Source organism: Malania oleifera, chromosome 12, assembly GCF_029873635.1.
Source record: "Malania oleifera isolate guangnan ecotype guangnan chromosome 12, ASM2987363v1, whole genome shotgun sequence".
Taxonomy (NCBI): Eukaryota; Viridiplantae; Streptophyta; class Magnoliopsida; order Santalales; family Ximeniaceae; genus Malania; species Malania oleifera.
This window is the reverse complement of record NC_080428.1, coordinates 48137115-48162937: the sequence shown is the minus strand read 5'-3', so window position 1 is coordinate 48162937 and position 25823 is coordinate 48137115. Positions and strand designations below refer to the sequence as shown.

Genomic DNA, 25823 nt, shown 5'->3' with positions numbered 1-25823 from the left:
ATCAACTATCTAACACAACCCTGCTCCTTTATCCGAGCTTAGAACCGACAATGTACAAAAGTAAATTTGTGTTACACAGGCAAAGTATATGTTTGAACTTTTTTTTTTCTTTTTGCAAACTTATTTCACATTGACAATTTTCTAAATCACACCCCACAACTAGTAGAAACCACACAAACAATACAATGCATTTAAACAAAATCAATCTAAAGAATACAATTTTGGGTGTGAATCCAAGCTAGACTTTTAAAAAAAAAAAAAAAAAAACCAAAACCGTGCAATAGTGCTTTTTGAAAAAAAATTTATACCCCAAGACTTGCAAATAGAAAACAAAAAAACACAAAAATGCATTTATTAAGCCTATAAATCATAAACACAAAATCTCCAATACTAACCAACAAGTAGAAAAATAATAACAGTAATAAGAAAAGAAATAACAAGAGAAGAGAATATCTCACCAGTGGTTGAGACAAAAGCTAATGGCAACTGACAAAAAATACTACAGTAAGTACCCTTAGGCACCGGAAATTTGATGTTGCTAAAGAAAATCAATCGAAGAATATTAAGAAATGAGAGATTTCAATAAATTTTAAATCAAGTTCAAGATTCAAATTCAAAAATATTGAAGAAACAACATTCCTCAACCCATAAAATCTTAGTTGCTTCTTCATGCAAACTGACACCCACATATAACTAGATCATGGAATTCAAGACTCCACATTTCTTTCAAGCATTCCATCCAAAAGGGAATGGACCACCTCAAAGAAACCTCATTGCATATGCCACTTAACATGACATTTCATGAAATGATCTCTATTTGGCATTTTGTCAAGCACTTATTGTGCTGTGTCCACACACCAAGAAGTAGCATTCATAAGAAACAAAAAATTTCGGACAAGCAAATCACACAACCGTGATCAACATATTACCAAATAATATATAACGGGTTTCGCCAGAATTCCAAAACAATAGCGCCCACAAAGCGCCAAAACCACCAAAAGATCAACATAACATAAGAAGCCCAAGAAACAAGAATTTCAGAACACAACTAGGCCAAATTCCCCAAGACCAGCCAAGAGCCAAAGATCGTGAATCTTGGTAAACACGCGGTACCTTATCAGCAGAGAAATACGGCAGTAGCTGTCAGGTTTGGGCAGCCGGCAGTGGCGGCAGGTAGACCATGACCAAGCAAGAGAGAAGCGAAGAGCAACTCTGGTGGTGGCTGGATTGGTCTTGCAGTGGCAACGGTGACGTTGAAAGAGAAGAAGGTGAAGTGCCGTGGAATGCCAAAGTGCCTAGAAATTGAAATTCTGGGTTGTTTCTGTTTTTTTTTTTTTTAAATTTCAAGCTGATTCTGGGGAGGAAATCTCCAAAAAACCAAGAAAATGCAGCACCAGAAGACTTGGTAATCTCAAAGAAGATCTGTTGCAGTAGTAGTGACAATGGATGGCTGGACAGAGTGACAACAGAGCCGTACTTATCCTTCGGGAGGCAGCCAGCAGAGGAAATGTAGTAACAGACTTCATCACCTTTTGGAAGCTTTAGGCAGAAAGAAACTTTGGGGTGACGAGGAACTCTAAGCTAAGATTGAAAGAAGGGGTGATTATGACTGTAGTGCATTGGGGAAATTATAGAGGAAGAAGAAGAAGTGGAAGAACAGTAGCTGAGGCAGGGCTTCTTGCTAAGGTAGGCAAACCCTCCTAAACCCAGGAGCAAACCTCTCAAGAATTGCAGAGAAATCCCATACCTTCTTGGGTTCATGATAGGATATACGCATTGGTTTAAGAAATCTCAAGATTCAGATTTTTAACAAGCATCATGGAAAGAAATGTAATCAAAAGATAATCAATAGAGAGAAAGAAGGAGAAATCAAGTACATATTGTCTCATTCCAAGGTTCTTGATTTTTTTTTTTTTAATTTATGATTGTTGAAAAATTTTATCACAAATTAAGCACATTCTAAGTAATTTTTGTGTTGAAATATAATAGTCTTCATATATTGGGTATACACATATCAAGGCTACCAGGGTCATCTTCTTGAAATGCCTACTAGGATTCCCATGTTCAACCAAAAATTTACACTGGAATCTTGTGCACACTCCTGGGAATCTTACAATGCAAACAAAATGAAAAAAAAAACATGAGGTAGGCATCCTGTTCCTTGGAATGAGATTCCTGGGAATGTCATTCCATGGGAATATTTTTTATGCTGTGAACCAGAAACCCCCTCAAGGGCATAAACATCTAAATTTGAAAACACATGAAATACTCCTTTTAGCACGCTAAAGGGAACCTTATGTTTGCTCAAATATCAGGCATATTAAACAATACTAATTCGGTACAGTCAGCTGTGTGCTGAGTTGTTTAATGACACTCAGCATTTCTTACAAGGAACGCTTGCTCATGCACTTTATATTCATGTCATATGCTAGTACACCATATTACAATAATACTTGCACAATAACATATGGGTTTTATTCAAGGTATTGCTGTTGGTAGGGATGGAATGATCATGTCTTATCAGCAGTTTGCGGATGATACTATTCTATTCTAGTCAGATGATAGTCATTTTAATATTTTCAAGGTTTTGGAGTTAGTTAAGGGGCTTAAGATTAATTTAGGTAAATGTGGTATGGCTGATATTAACCTAGGTGATTTCTAGGAATGCTGTTCATGTGGGTTGTGGAATTTTGCAGTGGTCTTTGATTTATCTAGGAGTTCTTTTAGGCAGGAACCCTCAATCTAAGAGTTTCTAGGATCCAGTGATTGCTAAGGTGTCTAAACATTTGGATGGGTGAAAGGGTGCACTCTTTTCCTTGGTGGGCCACATTACTTTAATTCAAGCATGTCTTTCTTTGATTCCCTAGTATTTTGTCAATCTTTGTTTAAGATTCTGCGACTGGCCAGTAAACTAGAGAGGATTATGTGTGATTTTCTTTGGTCAGAGGTCAGGGAGAAGAGGGGCCATCTTATGAGTTGGAAAATTGTTCATAGGTCCAAGGAGGAGAGGGGCTAGGGTCTTGGTATGTTGGTGTCTAGAAACATTGCTTTGGTGGACAAGTGGTCAAGGCTTTTTTCTTTTAAAAGTGGAAACTCTTTTTGTCAGAGTTATTAAAAGTAAATTTGGTTTGATCCACAGGAGAATGGATGGGAGGCTATTGTAGCTATGGTTTCACAAGTAAGCCCATGGAAATTCATTTCATATGCAACTCCTTTTGTCTTTCTTCATGCCAAATACAAAGTGGAAGATCAGTGTAGGTTCATTTTTGGAAGGACCTTTGGCATGAGGAATTATTCTTATTAATTGTTTTTCCTTCTATCCTTGGTCTTTCTTTGTGTCTTGATGCACCCGTATCTTTGTTTCTCATTATGGATATTTTTACTGTTTCTTCAGTTTTCCAGTTTTGTCGGAATCTTAATGATAGGGATGAGGAGGAACTTTCTTCACTAGTGCTTTTGCTAGATTGTTTTCGACATTCTCGTCATGGGGATATTTGTATTTTGTGTCCAGATAATTCAAGTTTCTCTCAGAAACCATTTTTTTCTTGTTGGATTTTTCCCTTTTTTTTTTTTTTTTTCTTTATTGCTCTTTCAAATTGAGTTGGAAAGCTAAAATTCCTTCAAAGGTAAAGCCTTTTGTCTGGACTGCCATTCTTAATAGAGTTACCACCAACAATCTGATGCAAATTCAAAGTCCATATATGGCTCTCGTACTGCATGTGTCTTATGTGTTGTGTTAGCAATGAGGATCACTCTTATTCATTTCTTCATTGTCCCGCGGCTTGGTGCATATGGAACAAACTATTAGGTTAGTTGGGAGAGCGTTGTTTTGTCCTCACTTTTTGGATGAATTTTTTATAATTGATTTTAGTTTTAAGAGGATTTGGAAGAGGTAAGGAGGATATTATGGTGGGTGCAGTATTTGCAGCTTTATGGGTTCTTTGGCTGGAGAGGAGTGCCCAAATTTTAGAGATTGTGGCTCATCTGGAGATTTGATTTGGGACCGGATTGCTTTTCTCACTTCCAAGCAAGTGTTTGCTACAGGTTTGGCAGTACGTCTTTTTCTGATATCCAGCACAAATAGCTTATTTTTGGTTTTCATTTTGTATTAGATTAATGAATTTTGTTTTATTTTTGTTTTTCTGAGGATCTCTCATCCTCTTTATGCATTCCCTATCTAAAATTCTTCATAACTATTTTTTTTTTATCAAATAATAATAATAGTTTTATGTCAATATCGTGCCCCTTTGTCAAAAAGACAAGAGGGGAAGAAAAGCAGATAAAATGAGGGCATGGTGCATATGCTATTAAAGATACTAATTGTCAAAAAATAGAGGCAGTTCAGGTATTGCGCCAAGAACAAACCAGTTCAGATACAAATTCAGACGTCTAAGATAAGAGTCAGAGATCATATGATTTGGATGGTAGTTCAATTTGGCCACCCTTGCCAGAGGAAGGCAAATAAAAGCGTTTAATGCTGCCCACAATGACTGTTACTGAGTCATATCTTAGATGTCAGAAAATAAATAACACACAAATCCAATGTCAATAGCATAATTCTGTTGCATTAAACTAAACTTTAACAAACAAATCAAAAATATATCCATGCAGATCACAAGCATAGGCGCCTAGCATCTGATTACAACAAAAATAGTGGAATAAAGCTATAAAGGATTCACAATTAAATAACAATTTCGTGATTATACCTGGTTTATCTCCTCCTTATTGTAGTTGTAACTCTCCAATGGCTTCCATGAGGTTGCCTCCATGATATGAAATTGGTACATAAAAGTATGATTTCAATTATATGTGGAATGAAGTAATATGAAATTAACTAAAAGTATGATTTCAATTTTGTAATAGTTAAGTACTTTTTTAAGACATTCCAAATGGGGGCTTAGTGAAGAGAATTTTTAAACAGTCATATGCCCAAAGCGCCCTGTGAATGATCATGGATGAAGTTGAAGATAAATTATCTGGGATCCAGGGACACATGACAGAATGGCTCTTAAAAATTGAAACAAGAAGCTACACTGTGATCTACTGTTCTTGTTTCACCAAGGAAGCATTTGGCATGCTGGATAGCATTCCACTGGATTGGACAAGGGGTCCTTGTCCCATGCTTGCTGCATCGAAAAGAGAGGATGGGCTTGGATGATAGATTATCACTTATCCAATGAATGAGGAATATATTTGCCAGCTGCCTCCCCCCTCTGGGAGGGGCTAGCTTAGGATGCTTACAAATTGGGTGCTTTTTAATTTCAATCCAACCATCTGAGAGCAAAAGTATCTACAACTGCAAAGAATATAGCACCACCATCTCTGGAAAACCATTAACTCCAGCAAAGCTTTCCACTAGCACCAGCACACCACCAACTTTTCCCTCTATCTCATTTTTTATTTTTTATTTTTTATTTCCTGCGACCCACCTCTGGTGCACCATCTCTGACATATATGAAATAGTAACAACTCCACCATCTTTTCTTTTCACCTTTTTCATATTACTAGCAAGTGTCGCACGTGCATAGCACATGCACCATATCATTTTCAATTAAAATAAAAATTATATAAAATTATGTTCAGAGCATGAATTTCAAGTTATGAATTTAGATTTGTGTGAGTTTGAACAAAATTCAATGCAATTTTAAATTGTATTTTATCTAAATCCATGCAAATTCAAATTCAAGATCCAATTTCCACTCCTGAAAAAAAAAAAAAAAAGGGCAGCCTGGTGCATAAAGCTCCCGCATACGCGGGGTCTGGGGAAGGAGCGGACCAAAATGGGTCTATAGTACGCAGCCTTACCTTGCATTTTTGCAAGAGGCTGTTTCCACGCCTCGAACCCATGACCTCCAGGTCACATGGCGACAACCTTACCGTTGCGCCCATGGTCTTAAATTTCCACGAAATTGTCGAAATTTCCGTCGAAATTTACGATTTCCATCACCCTCGAAATCGAAATGGCAATCAATTTCCGTATTGCATAATTTCCATCGAAATCTCAACGAATCATCCGAAATTGATCGAAACCTCGAAATTTTAGCAAAACTTGTCGAAATTTTTAACTATACACTGAAATTTCGTCAAAATTCAAATGAGAAATTTAAGAGTGAATTGAAATTTCTATCTTAATTTATTTAATTTATTTTATTGAAACAAAAGATTATTACAAGTTCTTTTGAAATTATATGAAAAAATAAACTTACGGTAACATTTTATTTAACCATTCATGTCTAAATTATCATTATTTGTATAATAAATAATATTAAAATGATTTATGAATTTCATTTGTATTAACTAAATATGTTTAATGTATATTATCTTACAAATATGTTTAATGCACGTACCATTTTACAACTTTTCCACCTCATACAAAACATAGATGTATTTAATTTATAATATATTAGTCCTAAAACTTATATTATTATGTTTGTTAACCATTTCTAAAGTTTCACAAAGAATTCCATGCTTCACTACTAATTTCCGTTATTTTTTCAAATCGAAATCGAAATTGACATCGAAATCGAAATTTCCGTCGAAATTTCCATACTTTTGGAGCTTCGAAATTTGAGTCAAAATCGAAATTTAAGACCTTGGTTGCGCCTAAGCTCCCCTTCAATTTCCGCTCCTAAATATGGGATAAACGGCTTTTTAAAAATAAAATAACTTATTTATGAGAAGTACATTGATTTAATTTCACATACATGTCTATAGTAAATAAGTTGAAGGAAATCTTCAATATATGAATACATGTAGGCATGTATTTGGACAAAATTTTTTAACTCCAATTGTGTTAAATAAATGGCAACAAATACATTTATTTTTTGTATGCCAGTGTGGTCTATCAGTACCAATACAAGTGCTCGGTTAGCCATTTTTTAAATTTTGTTCATCAAATCTGCTTTTTTTTTTTTTTTTTTCTGCAACTTAACTACATTGTGCTTCCTTTGGCCTATGCAAATACTACAAGTTTGTATTAGTAAAGGATCAAAACAATGTAAAATAGCATTATAGAATTTATAAAAGGCTATTGGCACATCAGGATGTTAATTATTTCATAATTGAAAAGTATTGAAGGCCATTGAATTGTTCAAAATGAAAGTCTAAAGCTTTGAAAGATTCTTAACATTGTGATATTAGCTGTTATATCATACAAAGATTGGGACATTAAGGACTGTTCAGTTGTGGAAAAGAGTTTCGATTTCCCATTTTCAGCTTTCCAAAAAATTATAAAAAATTCTATTTATTTTTCAGTTTTCCAAGATTCTAATTAAATAGGTAAAAAGAATAAAAGATTTGTTTAGTTGTGCAAAACGGCTTTCATTGTTCAGTTCAAGATTTCAAAATAATTACAAAAAGTACACCTTATTTTCCAATTTTTCAAAAATCATATAAGATTAAAAATCCAGAAAACAATAAAAGATGTTTTCCAAGTTCTTTACACAAATTTGAAAAATTGAAAACCAAAATGACATTTTTTGTAATTATTTGAAAATTTGAAAATAAAAAGCAAAACCATTTTCCACAAGTGAATAGTGCCAAAACTTATTATCATTTTCCATTTTTTATACAAATATTTCAAAATTGAAATGCACTTGCTTTTTATTTTGCAATTCTTTGAAAAATTTAAAAAGGAAAATGAAAACTATGTTCCACTACAGGCCCTGCAATTCTCCCACCACTCATCTCCAAGGCACACCAGCATTGCGAATGCTAATGAAGTGGTCTCACCTATCACAGGGGTTGGACTTGTGACCCTATCACCCTCTCTTCATTTATCCAACACTCTAATTGTTCCCTCTTTATCCTGCAAGATATTACCATGGTTTTAAATAAAGGCCGCGACCATTACGTAACGCCATTACGTAAAGGTTTTTTGGGTTACCGATACCATTACACACCGCGAAATCGGTGGGAAGGCAAATCACAGCAATAGCGGCCTACGGACCGCGACCGTTATGTAAAGGACACTATGGCTATTACATAACCACTACAGGACTGTTACACCAAAAAATTATTTTACTTTTTACTTTTTTTTCTCACTTTTTCCATCTCTTTCGTATATCATTCTCAATATACCTAGTGGCAATTGGGGAAAAAGATTATAATGAGGATGACAATGATACAAAATTTACTATTTCTTTAAATACTAACAATAGATGCATTAATTAACAATTTGAAAATACTAACTTGTTAGGAAAATATTTTATTTTGTTAATATTAGTAATGTGATATTTATGTTCTAAATTTTTCAACTTCAACCTTCTTTATTTTCTAACTATTTTATATTTGTATTATTTGTATGTCTTATGTGTCTAATAGATTAATGGAGGGTATAATGTATTTTTTTATATTTAATTTAGCACACAAAAGAATTTATCATAGATAAGAACAATGAGAAGTATAAATATGCACACGCAAGTAATTTTTCTATCAATGGTGGTTTAAAATTGTTGGGTGGTCTTGTGCCTTCTTAACCCCAAAAGCTAGTTCATGAAGTGAGACTTTCTCTCACACTTAATAACTGACCACCAAGCCCCTTCCATAACCGATGTGGGATAACTCCAACAATCTCCCCCTCACACATCGGGCTCCAAATCGGCCACATACCCGGCATCCCGGGGAGAATGTTGAACCATAGGCTCTGATACCAGTGTTGGGTGGTTTTGGGCCTTCTCAACCCCAAAAGTTAGCTCATGGGGTGAGACTTTCCCTCACACTTAATAACAGACCACCAAGCCCGTTCCACAACCAATGTGGGATAACCCCAACAAAACAAATGTAAACTTGTTGCCCTTACCAAATAACATAGTTACACGAACTAAAGGATCCAAAACACACTAAAACTCTTTCTAAGAAGGGCTAAAAGCTTAAAACATGCAAGTACGCTAATATACACAAGGTTGTGCGTGCTTCAAAAAAATTCATGGCCGTTACACCCACTTCCCATTATGTAATATCCACTACTCCCGCTTCCATGCTCCTAGAAACTAAAATGACTGTAGAAGAACTAAAGTTGAAGATGCAAAAGGAATCAACTGAAGTTGATGAAAGCATTGAGACAAGTTCTGATGGAAGGAACAAGAATCCCACTATGAAGTAGAAGGAAAGTAGGAAAATCTGGTGAGAGGCTATCAGAACTCGGCTGGAGGTGTGGGCTGCTGCCCTATTCAACAGCAGGTCAATTTTAATGGAATTAACAAACCTCTCAAAAATCCATCTGAAACCATTTTCTAAAATTGATATCTTCTCCACTGCTGCATTCCAACCATAGACTTCTTATTCTCTCCCTTCTCCTCAAAATAAAATCATTTGAAAACTGGATGAAGTCAATACAATTGAAATTGAGTTATTTCATCAAAACATATTTAGGGCATTTTTCTAAGCTCATTCATGGCACGTCAAAAATCTTCAGCACTCTTTCCTACCAACACAAATAAACTAAATTCAGATTGACAAATCAGCCAGAATCGGATAAGTTCAAAGTTCAAACCGTGTTATCTAAGATCAAGGAGTGTGATTTCAATTAACATAGCTAGACCACCATGTAAACTGAAATCGCAGACAGCCCTCAACTTCAACCCAAGCATGATCAATTCGACTTGTCTTAAACCAAATCACCACCAATTCCACCAATCACTTTTGTCTCAACCCCCAATAGCTTGAACCACCACTTGACCATCCTCCTTTTTTCTTACCGACAACCACACCATCTTTCTTCTCCACCACAGACTCCATCAGCCTCTGCAACCACACCAGCCCTCTGCAACTCAATTCTGGCACTGCCCAAGGTGCACTGGCAATGACCGTCCAAGACAATGCATTCCAGCCACCTCTTTGGCCATTGACCAGGGCTCAAACCACAGAACTCATCACAAACTGATTCAATCTTTGATCTTTGAGAAGGACCATCTCAATTCAGTGTAGTGAGAGCAAGTTACAGTCCACAGAGAGTGATTAATTGGACAGAGGATGACAACAAAAGAAAAACATGCATAAACATCCAAACTGACAGCTTGTCAACACAAACTCGATGTAGCTGGCAGAGCACAGAGAGGAAGGTGCAGAAGCTGGCTGCTTAGTGAAGTACGCCGGCGGGGTTAGCAGCAAGGTGAGTGGCTTGGTGTTGGCAAGTGATGATCTCCTCCTCGTCCACCATTATAGCCCAATGCCAATTCCTCATAAATGCCCAAAATCAATGTGGGAGGGAAGGAACAGATAAGAGGGAAGGAGCACTATAAAAACCCAAATGCCCTCACTTGTGAGGACAACGGTGAAAGAAACACATGGACAAACATCTATTCTTTTATATATGTAGATTTTTTCCTTATTATTATCTGAGAGCAAATCCACACTTTAAGACCAGATCTATCTCCAATAAATTTCCAAAATTGTAGTCTCCAAGATTTTGCTTTCATTCAAAATGATAAAATTGAAGGGGAGGACATTGCATTTTTTATCATTTCAAAATAGCCTATCCTATCCTTGTTTGCTATATGGAGTAAGCCAAACATAGGATGGGATTATCATTTCATCCAGTCCAATACTCTCTGATTGAGTCCTATCTAGTAACACAAATGCACCCCAAAGAAATAGGTGCTAAATGACAGTTCCTTAAGCAAATTCCTCTTCCTTCCCAGTCCTATTTAGGCATTTAGCTCATTAATTTTTATACCAAGTCACTTTCCCTCTCCATATCTGCTCTGCCACTTTTGACTTATGACATAACCCCAAGTTTAAGGACAAGTAGAATCTACGCCAACAAGCTACAAGAAAAAGGGTAATTTGTGGGGTTGTGCCTACAGGGAGTACTGAGTTTCCAAAATATCAACACAGTACAGTGGATATCTTTTTTTTTTTTTTTTTTATCGAAGGGTAAAATATATTGATCAAAATGAATTTCTACATATACATATACACTGGGCATACGCAGGCCAGGGGGGAACAAGGCCCATCAATTTGCCAAGCAAACAATCCACATTCCAATCTACATATACCTGGCCATACCCAGGGGCCAGAGGCCATCAAAACATAAGATTACAAGACAAAACTAATAATCCAAAAAGACCCACAACCACTAAGCAAAAGAAATTAACCTTCAGTCAATGGAGTGTAGGCCATATTTTTCAAATACCACTCTATATATGTGCTTCTGATTTATCATAGTTAGCTCCTTGGGTGCAATAATCTTTCCTTCAAACCTCCTCCTGTTTCTAGATTGCCACAGGAAGAAAACCGTAGTTGCCACTCCAATTCTCTTACTAGTAGACTGTATCACAGTTCCTTTTACCTCCATACGAAGCCACTTCACTGCAGCTTTCAATGTTGTCATAGATCTATGAAGCCCGAGCCAAATTCTAATATTGTTCCAGACATGTGATGAATACCTGCATTTGAAGAAAATATGATCAATAGATTCTGTCTCCTCTCTACAGAATACACAGTGCATGTGCCCATCTACTCCAATCAGCCTGTCACATGTGAGTAATTTCCCTTTGATTCCCAGCTAGAGTTTGAAGGAATGCTTTGGAGTACTGCCACTTTTCCATACTTCTTCGAACCAAGGAACATTGTGTTTTTTAGTTCTCCAGAATTTATAGCATTGAGCAGACCCAGATTTATTCACTTCCCACTCTTCTAACAGCTTTTCTGCAATATTAACCTAGTTACCACTCTTCTGCAAAATCTGATCCTTGATGTTCATCATCTTTTTAAACAATGGAGTCATCATGTTTCACTGACATCTCCCAAAAATTTGTACTCTTTAAATAGATCTGGTGTACCCACTTTGACCATAAAGAATCCTTCTTGGCTTGAAAATTCCACAAAGCTTTTGTGGGAAGTGTATTGTTTCAAGCATTGAGGTCCATAACCCCCAACCCACCTTCAGATTTTGGAAGGCACACATCTCTCCAAGCCACCAACAGCTTCTTCCTACCTCCCCATAGAAAGGCCCTACACAACTTCACCACATGATTCAGGACATTCTTTGGGATTGGAAATATAGAGAGCCAAAAACATTCTACACCCTGAATGACAGAGTTAATTAACTCTAGTTTGCCAGCATATGATAAAGTTTGTCTAGGCCATCCTTTAAACAATTCAGCAATTCTATTCACCAGAGGGGAATAATGACTTGAGTTTAATCTGGAAGCTGCAAGTGGTATGCCCTGATATCGAAAAGGGAATTCACCAGCATTAAAACCAGTAATCTGTTTAATGCCTTCCAATTGATACCGCTTAATTCCAGCATGAAATAAGTTTGATTTGAGGCAGTTAGCACTCAGCCCAGAACACTTCGAGAATCTCCTAAGACAGTCCATAATAGTCTTCACTGATGAGAAGTCCCCTTTTGAGAAAAAAATCAAGTCATCTGCAAAGGCTAGAAGAGAGATTTTTAACTTCTCACATCTAGGGTGATATTTAAATTCTGAATTCGTTTCCAATTCCTTCAGCATCCTTGATAAGTACTCAAAACAGATCACAAATAATAATGAGGAGAGGGGGTCACCTTGTCTCAATCCCTTCCTTCCTTTGAAAAACCCACGAAAGCTCCCATTCAAGGAAATAGAAAATGAGGTAGTGGTGACACATTCCATAATCCACTGAATCATGGGAAGGGGAAAATTCAAGTGAATCAGCATATCTTTAAGAAAGTTGCAGGAGACAGAATCATAGGCCTTCTTAAGATCAATCTTTCAACATACATCTTGGAGACACCCTTTTCCTAGCATACTTCCTCACCAACTCTTGAACAAGATAGATGTTCTCCACCATACTCCTTTGTTCAACAAATGCAGACTGTGCTGAGCTAATGATCTCAACTAGGCAAGGTTTGATTCTTGCAGCAATAATCTTTACAATGACTTTATAAAGAACATTCCAACATGAAATTGGCCTATAGTCACCCACTGATGAGGCATGATGAGACTTTGGGATAAGTGCAATCACTGTGTGGTTAACCTGCTTTAACAACTTCCCTGCTTCAAAAAATTCTTTCACTGCCAGAGTAAAGTCTTTGCCAACTGTATTCCAAGATTTTTTAAAGAAACAGGCAGAGAATCCATCAGGGCCTGGGGGTTTTACCATCACCTATACTGAATAAGGCTTTTTTAATCTCCTCTTCTGATATAGGAGCCATCATGACCTCATGATGTGAATCCTTCAACAAGGGACCATTCTCAATGATCTGTTTCTCAACTTCAGAGCAATCATCCTCCCTTCCCAGCAACTGATTGTAGAAAGTCAGGAGATCTTCAACAACCTGGGTATGAGATCTTGTCAATTCACCATTACTTCTAGCTACTGCAGTGATATCGTTTCTACTTATATTTCTTCTCATCAGGCCATGAAAGAAAGAAGTATTTCTGTCACAATCCTTAAGATATCTACATTTTGCAATCTGTGCAAGGAACATTCTATTTGCTTCTGCCAGATTGGAAGCCTTTTTTTTCTTTATACTCAATTCCAGCCGTAAATCTGCATCTGTGGTGGTCTCATGTAGCTTCTGTTGTAATTCCAAAACTTCCATATGGCTCTCTCAGCGCTAGCTGAGATGCGGGAGAAGTATACTGCATTTAAAGTTTTCAAAGGTCTCTTCAAAGACTATAATTTCCTCACCAACCTGTACTGGTTGCATCCCTGAAATTGAACTTCCCACCCCTTCTTAATGACTTCCTGAAAGCTATGGTGTAGAGTCCACATGTTAAAGAATTTAAAGGGCCTTCCGCCCAATCCTTCCTCCTCAAACAATGATACACAGCATACAGACAACCACCCTACCCAATTTACTCCACACCTTCCCATTTGTCCATGTAAGAAAGCATCCAGAAGATTTCAAGTCTGTAAGTCCTGAGTTAAAGAAACACTCACTAATGTCATTGGTTTCATATGCAGTAACAGGGAGGCCATTTTCCTTCTCTTCAGCTGACATAACACAATTGAAATCTCCCATGAGAACCCAAGGGCAGGAGGGAAGCCTGCTCACCTGATAAATGCTATGCCAGCGAGGCCTCCTAGCCATTGTTGTGTTAAAACCATAGACAAAGCTCACATTAAATCTGTTAGAAGTAACTAAACATTCAATAAAGCAATGTAATACCTGGGGGCTCATGTCAATAATCTGAAGGTGTACTTTCTGAGGGTTCCACACCACCAGTATTCTTCCAGGCTTGTGAAGTTCAAAGTTATTAACCTGCTGCCAAGCTTTGAATCTTTTTCTCATCATTTCTTCCATATTCACAGTTTTTAGCTTTGTCTCCAGCACACCAATAACATCTAGTTTATTCTTCTTAATGAGGCTAGATACCCCATTTTGTTTCAGGGGTTTGAATTCCAGCTTGCTATCTTCATTTGAATTTAGAAGGTGGTCTTAACCCCATTCCAAATACCAAAGGATTGAACTGATTTCCTTTACCCTTCTTTTTCTTCTTAGATGGTAAGAAACCTTCAACTTTTTCATTATCTTTACCCTTTTGCATCAGGGTCTCAGTTTTGCTGTTAGTGTCATTAACATCTTCTTTTCCACACCCTTCTCCCCTTTTCTCATCTTTTCCTTCATTCATACTCCCCATTCCAGATTGATTACCATGTATTTCAGGAATCTGTGCATTTCCCGTTACCTCCCCAGTTTTGCTATTGGGAGTATCTTTACTACCAGATTCAGATCTCAGTGGGTTCACGGATACATCACAGATAGTGGTACCATCATCTGAGACCTTCAATAAATCCTGATATTTCTCCCTTCAACAATAATGCACATCCTCACTCTGTACCTGGGAGGATGAGGCTCTGTTTCCATCATCAGAATTAAAGGAGCCCTGGTTATCCAGTTCGACATCCTCAAAAGGGTCATCACTATCCTGAACTGCAGTACCATCATTTACATTAACCAGAACTTTTTCTGAATTAATACCTTCAACCTGCATCTCCTTATTGCTACAGTTTACCCTGTTATCATCTCCCATTCCCTTCTCTGATGTAGGTTTCTGAGCATGCTCTTTGGGTCTGTACTGTGCACCTACAGGCTTTTTATATTCTTCCTTGGGATTACAAAAGTCCTCAAAATGGTCAATAGCCTTGCATTTCTTACAGAACCTTGGGAGTCCTTCATATACCACCTCCTGAACAATCTCAACCTCATCAGGTAACAAGATCTTCACACCATACTTGATTTCCTTTGCAATGTCTACCTCCACCATAGCTCTGGCATAGGAAATTCTACCTCCACCATAGCTCTGGCATAGGAAATTCTTGCCTTGTTCGTAGTCAACTTATCCATACAAAGGGGTCTCCCAATTTCAGAACAGATCCTCTCGATTGCAAGAGGATGCCACAACTCAAAGGGGAGGTCTTTCAGTTGGATCCATACAGGAACGACATGCTCAATGCCAAACTGAAAATACTTGGGCATTCTCTTTAGCATTAATGTTCTTCCATAGATCGAGTAAGGTCCATTCATGAGGACCTCAATGAGGTCTTCCTCCCTATGGAATTTAAATGCAATCCATCCCTTATCGTGTTGTATTGATACCACCTGAACTTTCCACGATCTTACCAGATTATTGAAGGCCACCTTACCAGGGAACTTGCCTGTGAAGTAACCAACAAGGTGCTTACTGGTAATCCCCTCGGAGCTGTACATTTCCTCAGCTGAGATACAGACTCTGTCTCCATTAGCTTTAAAAACAGGCAAGGAACCACAGTTTGAGGGGTCCCTGTTCTTGGCAAAGACGTCAGCCCATGCAACTCTCTTATTGTTTTTCAGAATGGTTCTCCCTTCTCCAGTTACTTCCTGATCAATCTTCCTTGCATCAGGCTCTTCCCTGTCATCCTTATGTTTGCTAACACTTTCGCGCACTTGTGCTACATTATCACTCAAGTTTTCCGAATCCAGAGTATCAGATACCAGGGGATTCTCATCTACATTACCTTTATCTTCTTCATCCCTGCTTTTCATACTATCATCAGATGACCCCACAGTCTCAAGTTCTTTGTCATTCAAGGTCAAAGGAGTCGCATTTTGCTTCACCCCTTCTTGATTGCAGCAGATATCTCCATCACTCGAGCTGTAAGAAGCTGAACTAGCCCTAACTCCCTCCTGAGATTTTAACACACCCATTTGCTTGGAACAGTCAATCTCCATCCCCCTCTGACCTCAAAGGGATTCATGTAGTTCCAAAGTTGTCTTTAAACCACTCAATCCATCACTACTTCTCTGACTCGCCATTTTAGCCAATCTTTCGAAGTCTGCCATAATCTCAGAGTGCTTCTTCTTCACCCAGTCATTCCTACAACCTCCTTTAATTTCTATGAATTTCAGAGCATATTCGATCTCCTCTTTCATCTCAGCTTCTCAACTTGAAATCCCAGCAACCCTAGAAGCACCGCAATGCCCCATTGTCACCTAAGAATTCAAAAATTTTCAAATTCCCGAGTGGGCGGGAAAGTAGAAACTACCTCCTAAAATCAAAATCACAGATTGGAGGTTGAAAACTTAGTCTACAATCAGTCAAGCGACGTTCAATCAAACCAACAATGAGGAGATCCAGCACCAATCACACAGAAATTCGGATAATCAAAAGATTAAAGAAGGAGCAACCCCAACCCTCACCTCAAGCCATGCGCCTCTCTAGAGAGAGGAGAGAGCTTCTCTCTCTAACATGACTTTTTCTTAAGTTTCAGTACAGTGGATATCATTTCTTTTAAGTTCATCAGCCCACCCACCTCAACCCCCAACCCCGCCTTTTTTCCCCATGTCATGTGATGACCTATCCCGTTGTGTGTTAGAAAAGCTTATGGTAAAACATATGAGCCTAAAGCAATTAATAAAAAGGTAAAGCATTTAGAAAGTTTTGGGTTGCTCAACACCCTCCCTAAGAAATCAGCTTAAGATAATTTTGATTCTTCTGCTCATCATGAAAAATAAGTAAGGCTTTATTCATTAAATCCCCAGATCATTCTCTAATACAGGATTGGACACCAGAGTTGGTGGTTGCAACATAACTAAACAAGGAGATGACACTAATTGTGAAGGTCATGTTCTCAATACAAAAGCAACTCATAACTATCCTTGATCTGTTCCCAGTAGTAACGTATCTCTAATCATCTCAGAAACTACACCTCCTGTCACAGATTGAGATTTTGGGAGGTTTGCAAATTCCTAGGACAGAGAATGAGGCAAGCTTTGGTGCAAAAAGCTTTCCACAGTCAATTTCTTAGAATTCTCAGGTCCATGCAGTCTGCCAAAAGGCCCAAAACTAGCAGCGAATTTTGTAATTAGGGACTTACAGTCCACATTGGTTCTTTTCTCTCAACATCTTGTTTGGTACAAATGAAAAGGGATCCACCGATAGGGCCCAAATTCTTCCAAGAGCAATATAAAAGAATAGAATATCAGCATTGTAGTTTGAGCTAATAAACTGAAAGCTATAAACAAGAAGTAAAGTAAGATGGCTCATGCACATTATATATATACAACCAAGATTTATGACAACTTGCAATGAGATTATTAAACCATTGTTACACCTCATAAGCTTTTACAATAGTAGTTCTCTAACATGGCATTGAAGCCATTATGGCCTCAATGTATAGTGTTCAAATTTTAGAACAAACCTTTTTCTTTTCCCCAAAATTTCCACTTGTTAAGGGAGTGTCAATGTGTGTGGAGCTCAGGGACTCAACCACCACAAGGGGTGGCAAGAGTGTGGCAGAAATAGGGCATAGTTTTCTATCTTGTTTTAAAAAGAGTTGCCACAAACCTTATTTAATCTATGTGTGATTAGGTCACCTAATTAACTACTAATTTATGAAACTATACATCAAACATAGGTCACAAAACCAGTAGAGTTGGTTAATCAAGTCAGGTCTACAAGTGCAGTTAAGCGTGGGGAAAGTACTAGCACCCCCATCACTTCCATTCATAAACGGCACCATTGAAGCATGGATGATCATTAATTGAATTAATATTGTTTTTTAATCTAACGGTTCTTACCTTTCCTTTTAGAATCCCCAAAAGACCCTCCTAAGTAAGGCAATGAAGATCATATCACCTAAAGAAACCCTAGGAAAGCACCGACATGCTACTTCAGGGAATCCAATGGATCGATTGCAAGTAGGGTTTTCAAGGTAAATGAGCAATCATAGATGTGAAGGAAGCAATAAGTCCATTCAATGCATATAGAAACCCATTATCACTTAATTTTTTATATAAAAAAAAAATGCAATGAGAAAAAATGGCTAGTAAAAATTTAAAGGTCTAATTAAATAAATAAACACAACAAAATTAGCACTAAGTACCTACTTTTTTTTAGTCTAGCCCAAAAAAGAAAAAAGTAACCACTTCTTTTTTTTTTTGGCATTCTGCAACTTTTTTTGAATTTTCGGAAAAATTTAATAGTTTTTTTTTTTTTTTAGGAGTTTTTAATTTCTATACAAATCTTGAGAGCTTTTAATGTTTTTATGATTTTACTTAATTTTCATAAATAAATAAAAATAGCAAAAAAAAATTTTTAAAGAGAGCAATAACAAATGAAAATGAAAATAAAAGTACCCTTTTTTATGTTTAGTTATGATAGGGAAAAAAAAAAAAGGAGGGGAGAATCATGGTGGAATTCAAGTGATGGCATGCATTTAGGGTTGGAAAAGAGGAAAAAGAATGGCTGCCCAGATGCATGCAAAGCATGCATGCAAATGCATATTTTTTTACTTTGAAAAGAATTTCAAAATAAGACTAGGTGCATCTGTGCACCCAAGAAAGGACGGGTTGGCTGAGAATTATAGAGGAGTTCGTGAGGGTGTGCATTTGAGGTGGGAAAAAGAGGAAGAAGATTGGGTGCATGTCTACATGCTCCCCGCGTGCATGCATGCACCACGAGTGGGTGCTGCATGCCAATATTTTTAATGAAAATAAGTTTTTAAAAAAATATTGTCCAAAATAGTGCCATTTTGATTAGGCATGTGCAAATACACATGTGAGCACCTACATACACACTTCAAAAAAAAATTTTAATTTTTTTTTTATTTGAAAGAAAACTTTAACTCGTAGACAATAAATATAGTAAAAATTTCCAATCAATTCCAGGAAGCTAAAAAAATTCGAGAAGAAAATCCTAGATAAGAGGAAAGTTCTTGATTTTTGTTTAATGACTCCCACATTGCCCTCTCTTGATCATTCTAAAACACTAAAGAAAGGTAAGCAAGGAGAAAAAAGAGGCTAGAAAATGAAGGAGAAAAGATGTGGGAAGAGAGAGAAAACAATAAATTTTTATCAACCATTTCATTTTTTAAGAGTACAGAGTTAAACTAGACAAATCCAATGCTAACAGGGAGGACTTGCATGGGTATGGAAGGGTGTCACAACATCTAAGAGCTTAATCTTTTACAGCCTTGAGGTATAGTGCTCAAATTTTTCTGGTATAAACACCATTATGGCCTCAAGGTATGAAGTTCAAACTTCAAAACCAACGTCCTTCATTCAAAATTTCCACATGTTAGGGAGGATTCACGTGGGTATTGTAAGAGTGTTACAACACAAATTTAAGAGCTTAACCTTTTAGAAACAAGTGATTATCCAACAAAGATAACATCACAAACTATTTAACAGTAATTACCAGATGCACATCAAAACATTTGACTTCCGTTCCCGAGGACACATAAATGATATCTTCATTCCCTGGGCCATATGAGAATCATTTGCAAGAAACAAATCACCAATTTTGCCCAGCCGTTCAAAAAGATTAAAATAATTATTAGAATTTCAAAAGATAAATATGATATCAAAAGAAGCAAACTCACCTTTCAAGTTTATAGCATAAAATTGATCCCCTACCCAACCCTCATTTTGACTTCATAGACATAGCAACAAGATTTAAATAAAAAAGTAGCAAGCATTCTAGAGTGGGCAAGTGAATCGTTTTTGTAGTTCAATCTATCTAGTGTGGTATTCTGGTATCCTCTTATTGTGCCTATCCTTTCTACATAATACCCATGTTTTTTTTTCAGCGTTTTCTAATCTTTATGATTCCTCATGTAGTGGCAATACCAAACTAAATATGACAAGTGGTGGGTTCCAGGGCTACCCCCTAGCCAAGTGTAACGGAGTTGGACACAACTTCGATAAGGTATTGTCTACTTTGGCCCACTAACCTCACAGGTTTATCTTATAAAAGACACCTCACATAGTTGTAGCCCAAATTATCCATATAAACCTAAAATCTCCCTAGTACACATCCGATGTGGGATTTGTGATAGGCTCTCCCATCCAATCTATCACGTCCTCGTCAGAGTGACTTATACCTCTACGTCCCACATGATGGTACCTCTAGGGTGGCTTTGATACCAAATGCAACGGTTTTGGGCCCAACTTTGATGAGGGATTGTCAACTTTGGTCCACTAACTTCATGAGTTTGTCCTATAAAAAGTGCCTTATATGGTTATACCCCAACCCATTCTTATAAGCCTAGGATCTTCCTAGTACACATTTGATGTGGGATTGTGACACTATGCTTTGAAATCATAATGCAAAAATGCCTTTTAATTCCTCCTAGCCTTTATGCCGCGATTCTTGCTAAAAAGAATACCCATATCATGGCAATTCCACTCCGAACTCAGAAGGTAATGGATTAAACCTACTGCATGTCCATGGGGTTTTTGAGGCTTGGGGCTCAAACTCTCGTAAAGAAGTTCTTAAAGTGTAAGAACAAAAGAAAATCAGCCTAATTTAATTTGGAGAGAGAGAGAGAGTTTGCAGCATAGGTAATGTCCCGACACCAATCGAAAAACAGCATGAATTACAACAATTAATCAGTGCAAAAGCATGTCTTGTATCAGAGGTACTATAAAACTCACCTGGTTTGAAACACAACGACGAAATAGGATTCTTGCCAACATCCATCGTATATAGCACATCTTTGCATCGAATATCAAACCAGCAAATGCAACCATCCTATTTGCAATGTTAAGATTAAAAACAGAATAATTAAACCAAGAGATTTAGTATAAAGCCACAGCTTTGTAACCCAGAAGATACCAAAACCCCGGTCCATTCTCAATCTATCATCACCATTATACACAAGTACGCACAAGTAAGAGCGAATGTTACCTCGCCGGAAGTGGCGACAAGGCCAGGCCTGGAGCGAGAGGCGACGCAGCAGGTGGTGCTAGCCCTGTGACCTCTCAATCGTCTTGGTTCCGCCATGGCCGCGTCCCGAGCTGAAAAGGGCTTTTCTGTAACTTCAACAGACAATACCAAAGTCGAAACGACGTCGTTCCTATGGCGTAAGTAGGGTGTGAGGAGAAAGGTCTAACTCCATTTATTTATATGACACGGGAAGAGAAGGAAAGTAGTGCTTGAGAATATAAGTCTAAAATTTATAATACTTAAATTTATATAAATTAGTCAATATATTATATGTAACTAGGTGGCTGAATGTGAATAATATTGTATTAAATATTTTTATAATTTTAGGTATATTTTTAAATTAAATTAATAATATATTATAATAATTTAATTTACAAGCATTAAAGTATGGATATTCAGAGTTACTTATAAAAATTAATATTCTAAACAATATTAAATATAAACATCAATATAAGATATTATATAACATCATGTAAATATAAAGGCATGAAATTTTTAAAAAATATAAAACTATGATATGACATAATCACTCTAATTAAAAAATTATGATACATTTTGAATTTTAATGTATTTGTGTGCATGCTCGCACACACATATATAATAGAAAAAAAAAAAAGTAATAAGTAGGTGTTGGAATTGGTGTATTTCCAAAAGTTGAGATGAATTGAAAATTTAAAATATCTTCGTAGGTTAAATCCTAATCACAAGCAATGTATTGCAACCGATGGTCTTTCTAAACAAATTCCAATACTCACAATATTCAAAGCATATGTAAAGAGCGACCAAAACAATAAATAATTAAACATACATGCAAATATATCAAAGTGCTGAAATATAAAGAATATAAGGGAAAGAGAGAATGACACACAGTATGATATCGAGGTTCGGCCAACACTGTCTATGTCCTCGCCTCAAGCTCACAAGTAGGAGGATTCACTACCTTTACTCACTTACGGGTAAAGTGACAACGTTTACAACACTCTCTCCTTACTGGGTGAAGGAAATCACAAGTCAGATTAACATGGTTGACCCCAACCTTTACAATCAATCCTTACGGACTAGATCAACACTCTCTCAGGCCACGCCTCGAATACAATTGATAATGAAATATAAATTTTTGTATACAATCGAGATACTTTTTTCACTAAAAAGATATGTACCACAATACAACCAATACACTCAAATATGATAAGAGTTAATACTCAAGTGAGTATATCAAATATATATCTCAATCAAATAAATAAATTATATGATAATGTGAGAGATGTTAATGTGAACTTATATGTCAACTCTCAAGAATGTGTGTGTGTGTGTGTGTGAGAGAGAGTGATACCTTTGGTTCAATATAGTATATTCAAAAAATGCATAATCAAAGGTGCTTTAAAAACCCTAAACAATTATCTCAAAATATTTTATCAAATATCAAGCACAATAGATGTTAAAGTTTAAGCTTGCAAATGATATTTTTATCAAGAACGCAAAGCAAGCTTTTGAACCTTGCAATAAGGATGCCAAGATTCACAAGCAAGGAGGAGTTCTTCCCGAATAATATTTATCAAAAAAATATAATGGGAAAAACTTTAGCTTACTCTCAAAAATCAAGATCAAACAATGCAAGTGTGTGAGAGTAGTTAGCTTAATCAGGATGTATAAATGCCCACTAGATTTGAGTGTTTATTCAAACTTCAAGTTGCAATGACTTTGCAAATGAAGATGAATAAAACAAATGCACTCTTTCAAAAAATATGCAATCAAAAGAGTATAAGAAAGAGGTTTAACAATGAGTTTATGAAAATGTGAGAGTATGAGAGGTTTTAAGCACAAAAAAAATTTCAGAGAAAACTTGTTAATAAAAAATGCTAATCACCCTTAATTTGACCAAATGAAAGGGTATTTATAGATTTCTCATAAAATATAACCGTTGGGGACTTAAAGGGAATTTTAGGAAAAGTTTAACCATGTTCAATTAAAAATTAACCTATGTTTACCACGCTAAAAATCTGGCAACCCGAGAGGTTCAGTGGACCAAGGGAAATGTTCAATCGACCACTTTTATAAGTTTGGTCGACCGAAGCAAATTTGAACTACTGATTTGGTCGACCATATCAAGGTGATTTTGAACCCTTCGTGGGTTCGGTTAACCAAGGCAAAATTTGGTTGACCATTCATATAGCTTCGGTTGATCATCTCAAGTTTGAACTACATAGTTTGGTCAACCAAGTAGTTGGGGTGACAATGCTTTATGGTTCGGTTGACTGAGGTAAGTGCATTCAATTCAGAACGGTGTCGACCAAAGGAAGTCAAAATGTTAACTTCTCACCTATTCGGTCGACCGAGTCAGTTTGTGCATGATGGGGTTCGGTCGGCCGAGGCTTGGTCAAAATTTGACTTCGTGGCATAGTGGTTCAGTTGACCGTGGTAATATAACACAAGGTGGTCGGTCGACCGAGGGCATTTTAAGTTTATTATTTTGCCCTAAATTTGACCTAAAAAATCCAACGTCAATCAACCTTCGGTTCCCTATGGTCAATCTATAACCTTTGAGCATTAAATTCTTATCATGCACGTGATACAATTATTACAACCTAAAAATTGAAATGCATTTACAATAAAAATAAATATCTTCTTCTTCTTTTTGCTCGTGTGCATGGAAAATGCCGGATGATGTGAGCTTTAAGTTCCGTCTAGGCTTCCATTTCACTTATATCTTATGCCCGTGCAGTCATGTAAACCTGTTCACACACTAATTGCACAAATAAGATATTTGTGCTTTGTCAGCATCAAAACAGGGATCGGAATAAAAAAGTTAACAATCTCTCACTTTTTGATGATGACAAACACACGTGAACAAAATGGGATAAGCTAGAAAAGGCACCCCTAAGAATATGCATAATTTAAAAGATAGACAATATAACTCAGACATATTAAGAAAAGAAGACATTTCAAATCATATGCATTTAGTTTTGACCGTAAGGCACAAACATGTAGCATGCAAAATAGCTTGCTCAAAATTTTATCATTTTTCTCTCCCTCTTGCCCTTTTGGCATTAGCAAAAGGGTTAGGCTAAGTGTAGAAATATTGAGTATAAGAAACTTCTTAGCTAAAAGAACTCCCTCTTTCTTGAAAACTTTCCCCCTTTTTAGCATTTAGGTATAGTAAAATTCTCCCTCTTTTTAATATAAGATTTGGGCAATTTAGAGGTTCTTAACTTAAGAAAAATCCCCCTATTTAAAAAAAAATTGGGCATACAAAAAAACATAACTACTTTTGAAAAAATATGGCAATTGAGTACACAAAACAATATAACTGGTCACCAAAGATTAAAAAAACCTGATAAACATAGTCAGACAAGAAATATCCACAAACATTTTGCAGTTCAAAAACACATTATAAGACCCGTAAAAAGATTGAAGTGAAAATTGTATGACATATGATGACAAATGTAGGTTTGAGCATAAATTGGGTCTAACAGGTTAACATGCATTTTTATATATAATTATAAACCAGTCATGCAATAATATATATATATATATATATATATATATATATATATATATAATAAGGCAAGAGATAAAGAATTTTAGTTTGGGAAAATGTTTCTTGCCATAAAAAATTAAACAACCAAAACAAACAAAGAATTCCCCTTTGATGTTTTCAAAAGATATTAGGGGGTGTGCTTGCTGAAAAAGAAACTTTAAAAATCATGTTCAGGCAAGCAGAATTTTTCTGGTGAACATTTAAGCACAAAACAACTTGTGACCAGAAAAATTATAGCCATATGAAACTTAAAGATAGATAGTTTTAAGTGCAAAATCTTTTGAACAAGTGAGTGTGGCTAGACAACACATTTCTATTTAAGATTTTCAATAAAATCAATACATTTTAACACATGCCACAATAGGTTTATCCAAGATCTAAGCTATACATATTGGTGAGCATAATATGATATAAATTTGATTTTGGATGTTTCCCCTTTTCGATTTGAATCTGTGCTTAGATGAAATAAACCACTTATACTCATCAAGATTCATTTCACTAAGTATGTCAAGAGTATAAGCAATCATTTTTGCATTTCTTAAATCAACTATACCGAATATTTGTCAACTATATTTATTACCTTATCAGTATAGTTGTCCCTATAGACCATAAATGCATCAGAGAATGTATATTAAGACATGTTATGTAATTCATGACCCAGGAACATTTCTTATCAGCTCATAATGTTTTAAGCGTGGGATATAATGTTCATGATTTTTTAGAATAGCCTCAACATTTAAAAGGAATGAAAATGATGCATATGGATCCTTTATGTTCTTTCTATAGGGATGGTGCTTGGCTTCTCTAAATATCCAATGATTATGTTAGGATGAAGTTTAATTTTCACTTAATTTTCACTCATCCTTTCAAAAAGATTTTAACATTTATTCTATCATAATCATCTTTGTATAAGGTTTTATTTTAAATTTTTTTTTTCAAAATTTCGGCAGCATGCCGTCTATAAATTGGATATTTTGTCATAAAACCTATACCTGATAAATAATTGTTCTCAATAAAATATTCATATAAAGCATGCAACAACCTAAATTTCACTACTAGCATGCAATTCACATCTCTCTATCCGCCATGCAGGAGGCTTTCAATACAAGTATGCAATCTAGTAGTAATCAATAGTTCATAAAAAA

At 36.3% G+C, this 25823-nt stretch overlaps 1 protein-coding gene across 2 annotated transcripts in view; it reads right to left on the bottom strand.

The window, feature by feature from the left end:
• Positions 1 to 21296, bottom strand: part of LOC131145076 (uncharacterized) — a 39640-nt gene extending 18344 nt beyond the window's left edge. Inside the window, exons 1-4 of one of the 2 annotated variants that reach the window (XM_058094137.1) lie at positions 21102 to 21296; positions 20849 to 20945; positions 19611 to 19672; positions 4707 to 4763 (exon numbers count right to left, since the gene is read on the bottom strand). In XM_058094137.1, the coding sequence (XP_057950120.1) occupies positions 4707 to 4763; positions 19611 to 19672; positions 20849 to 20945; positions 21102 to 21197 (312 nt within the window). In that variant the 5' untranslated portion in view covers positions 21198 to 21296. The remainder of the gene's footprint in view (positions 1 to 4706; positions 4764 to 19610; positions 19673 to 20848; positions 20946 to 21101) is intronic. The other variant, XM_058094138.1, reaches the window with a different exon arrangement.
• Between the last annotated feature and the right edge of the window lie 4527 nt (positions 21297 to 25823).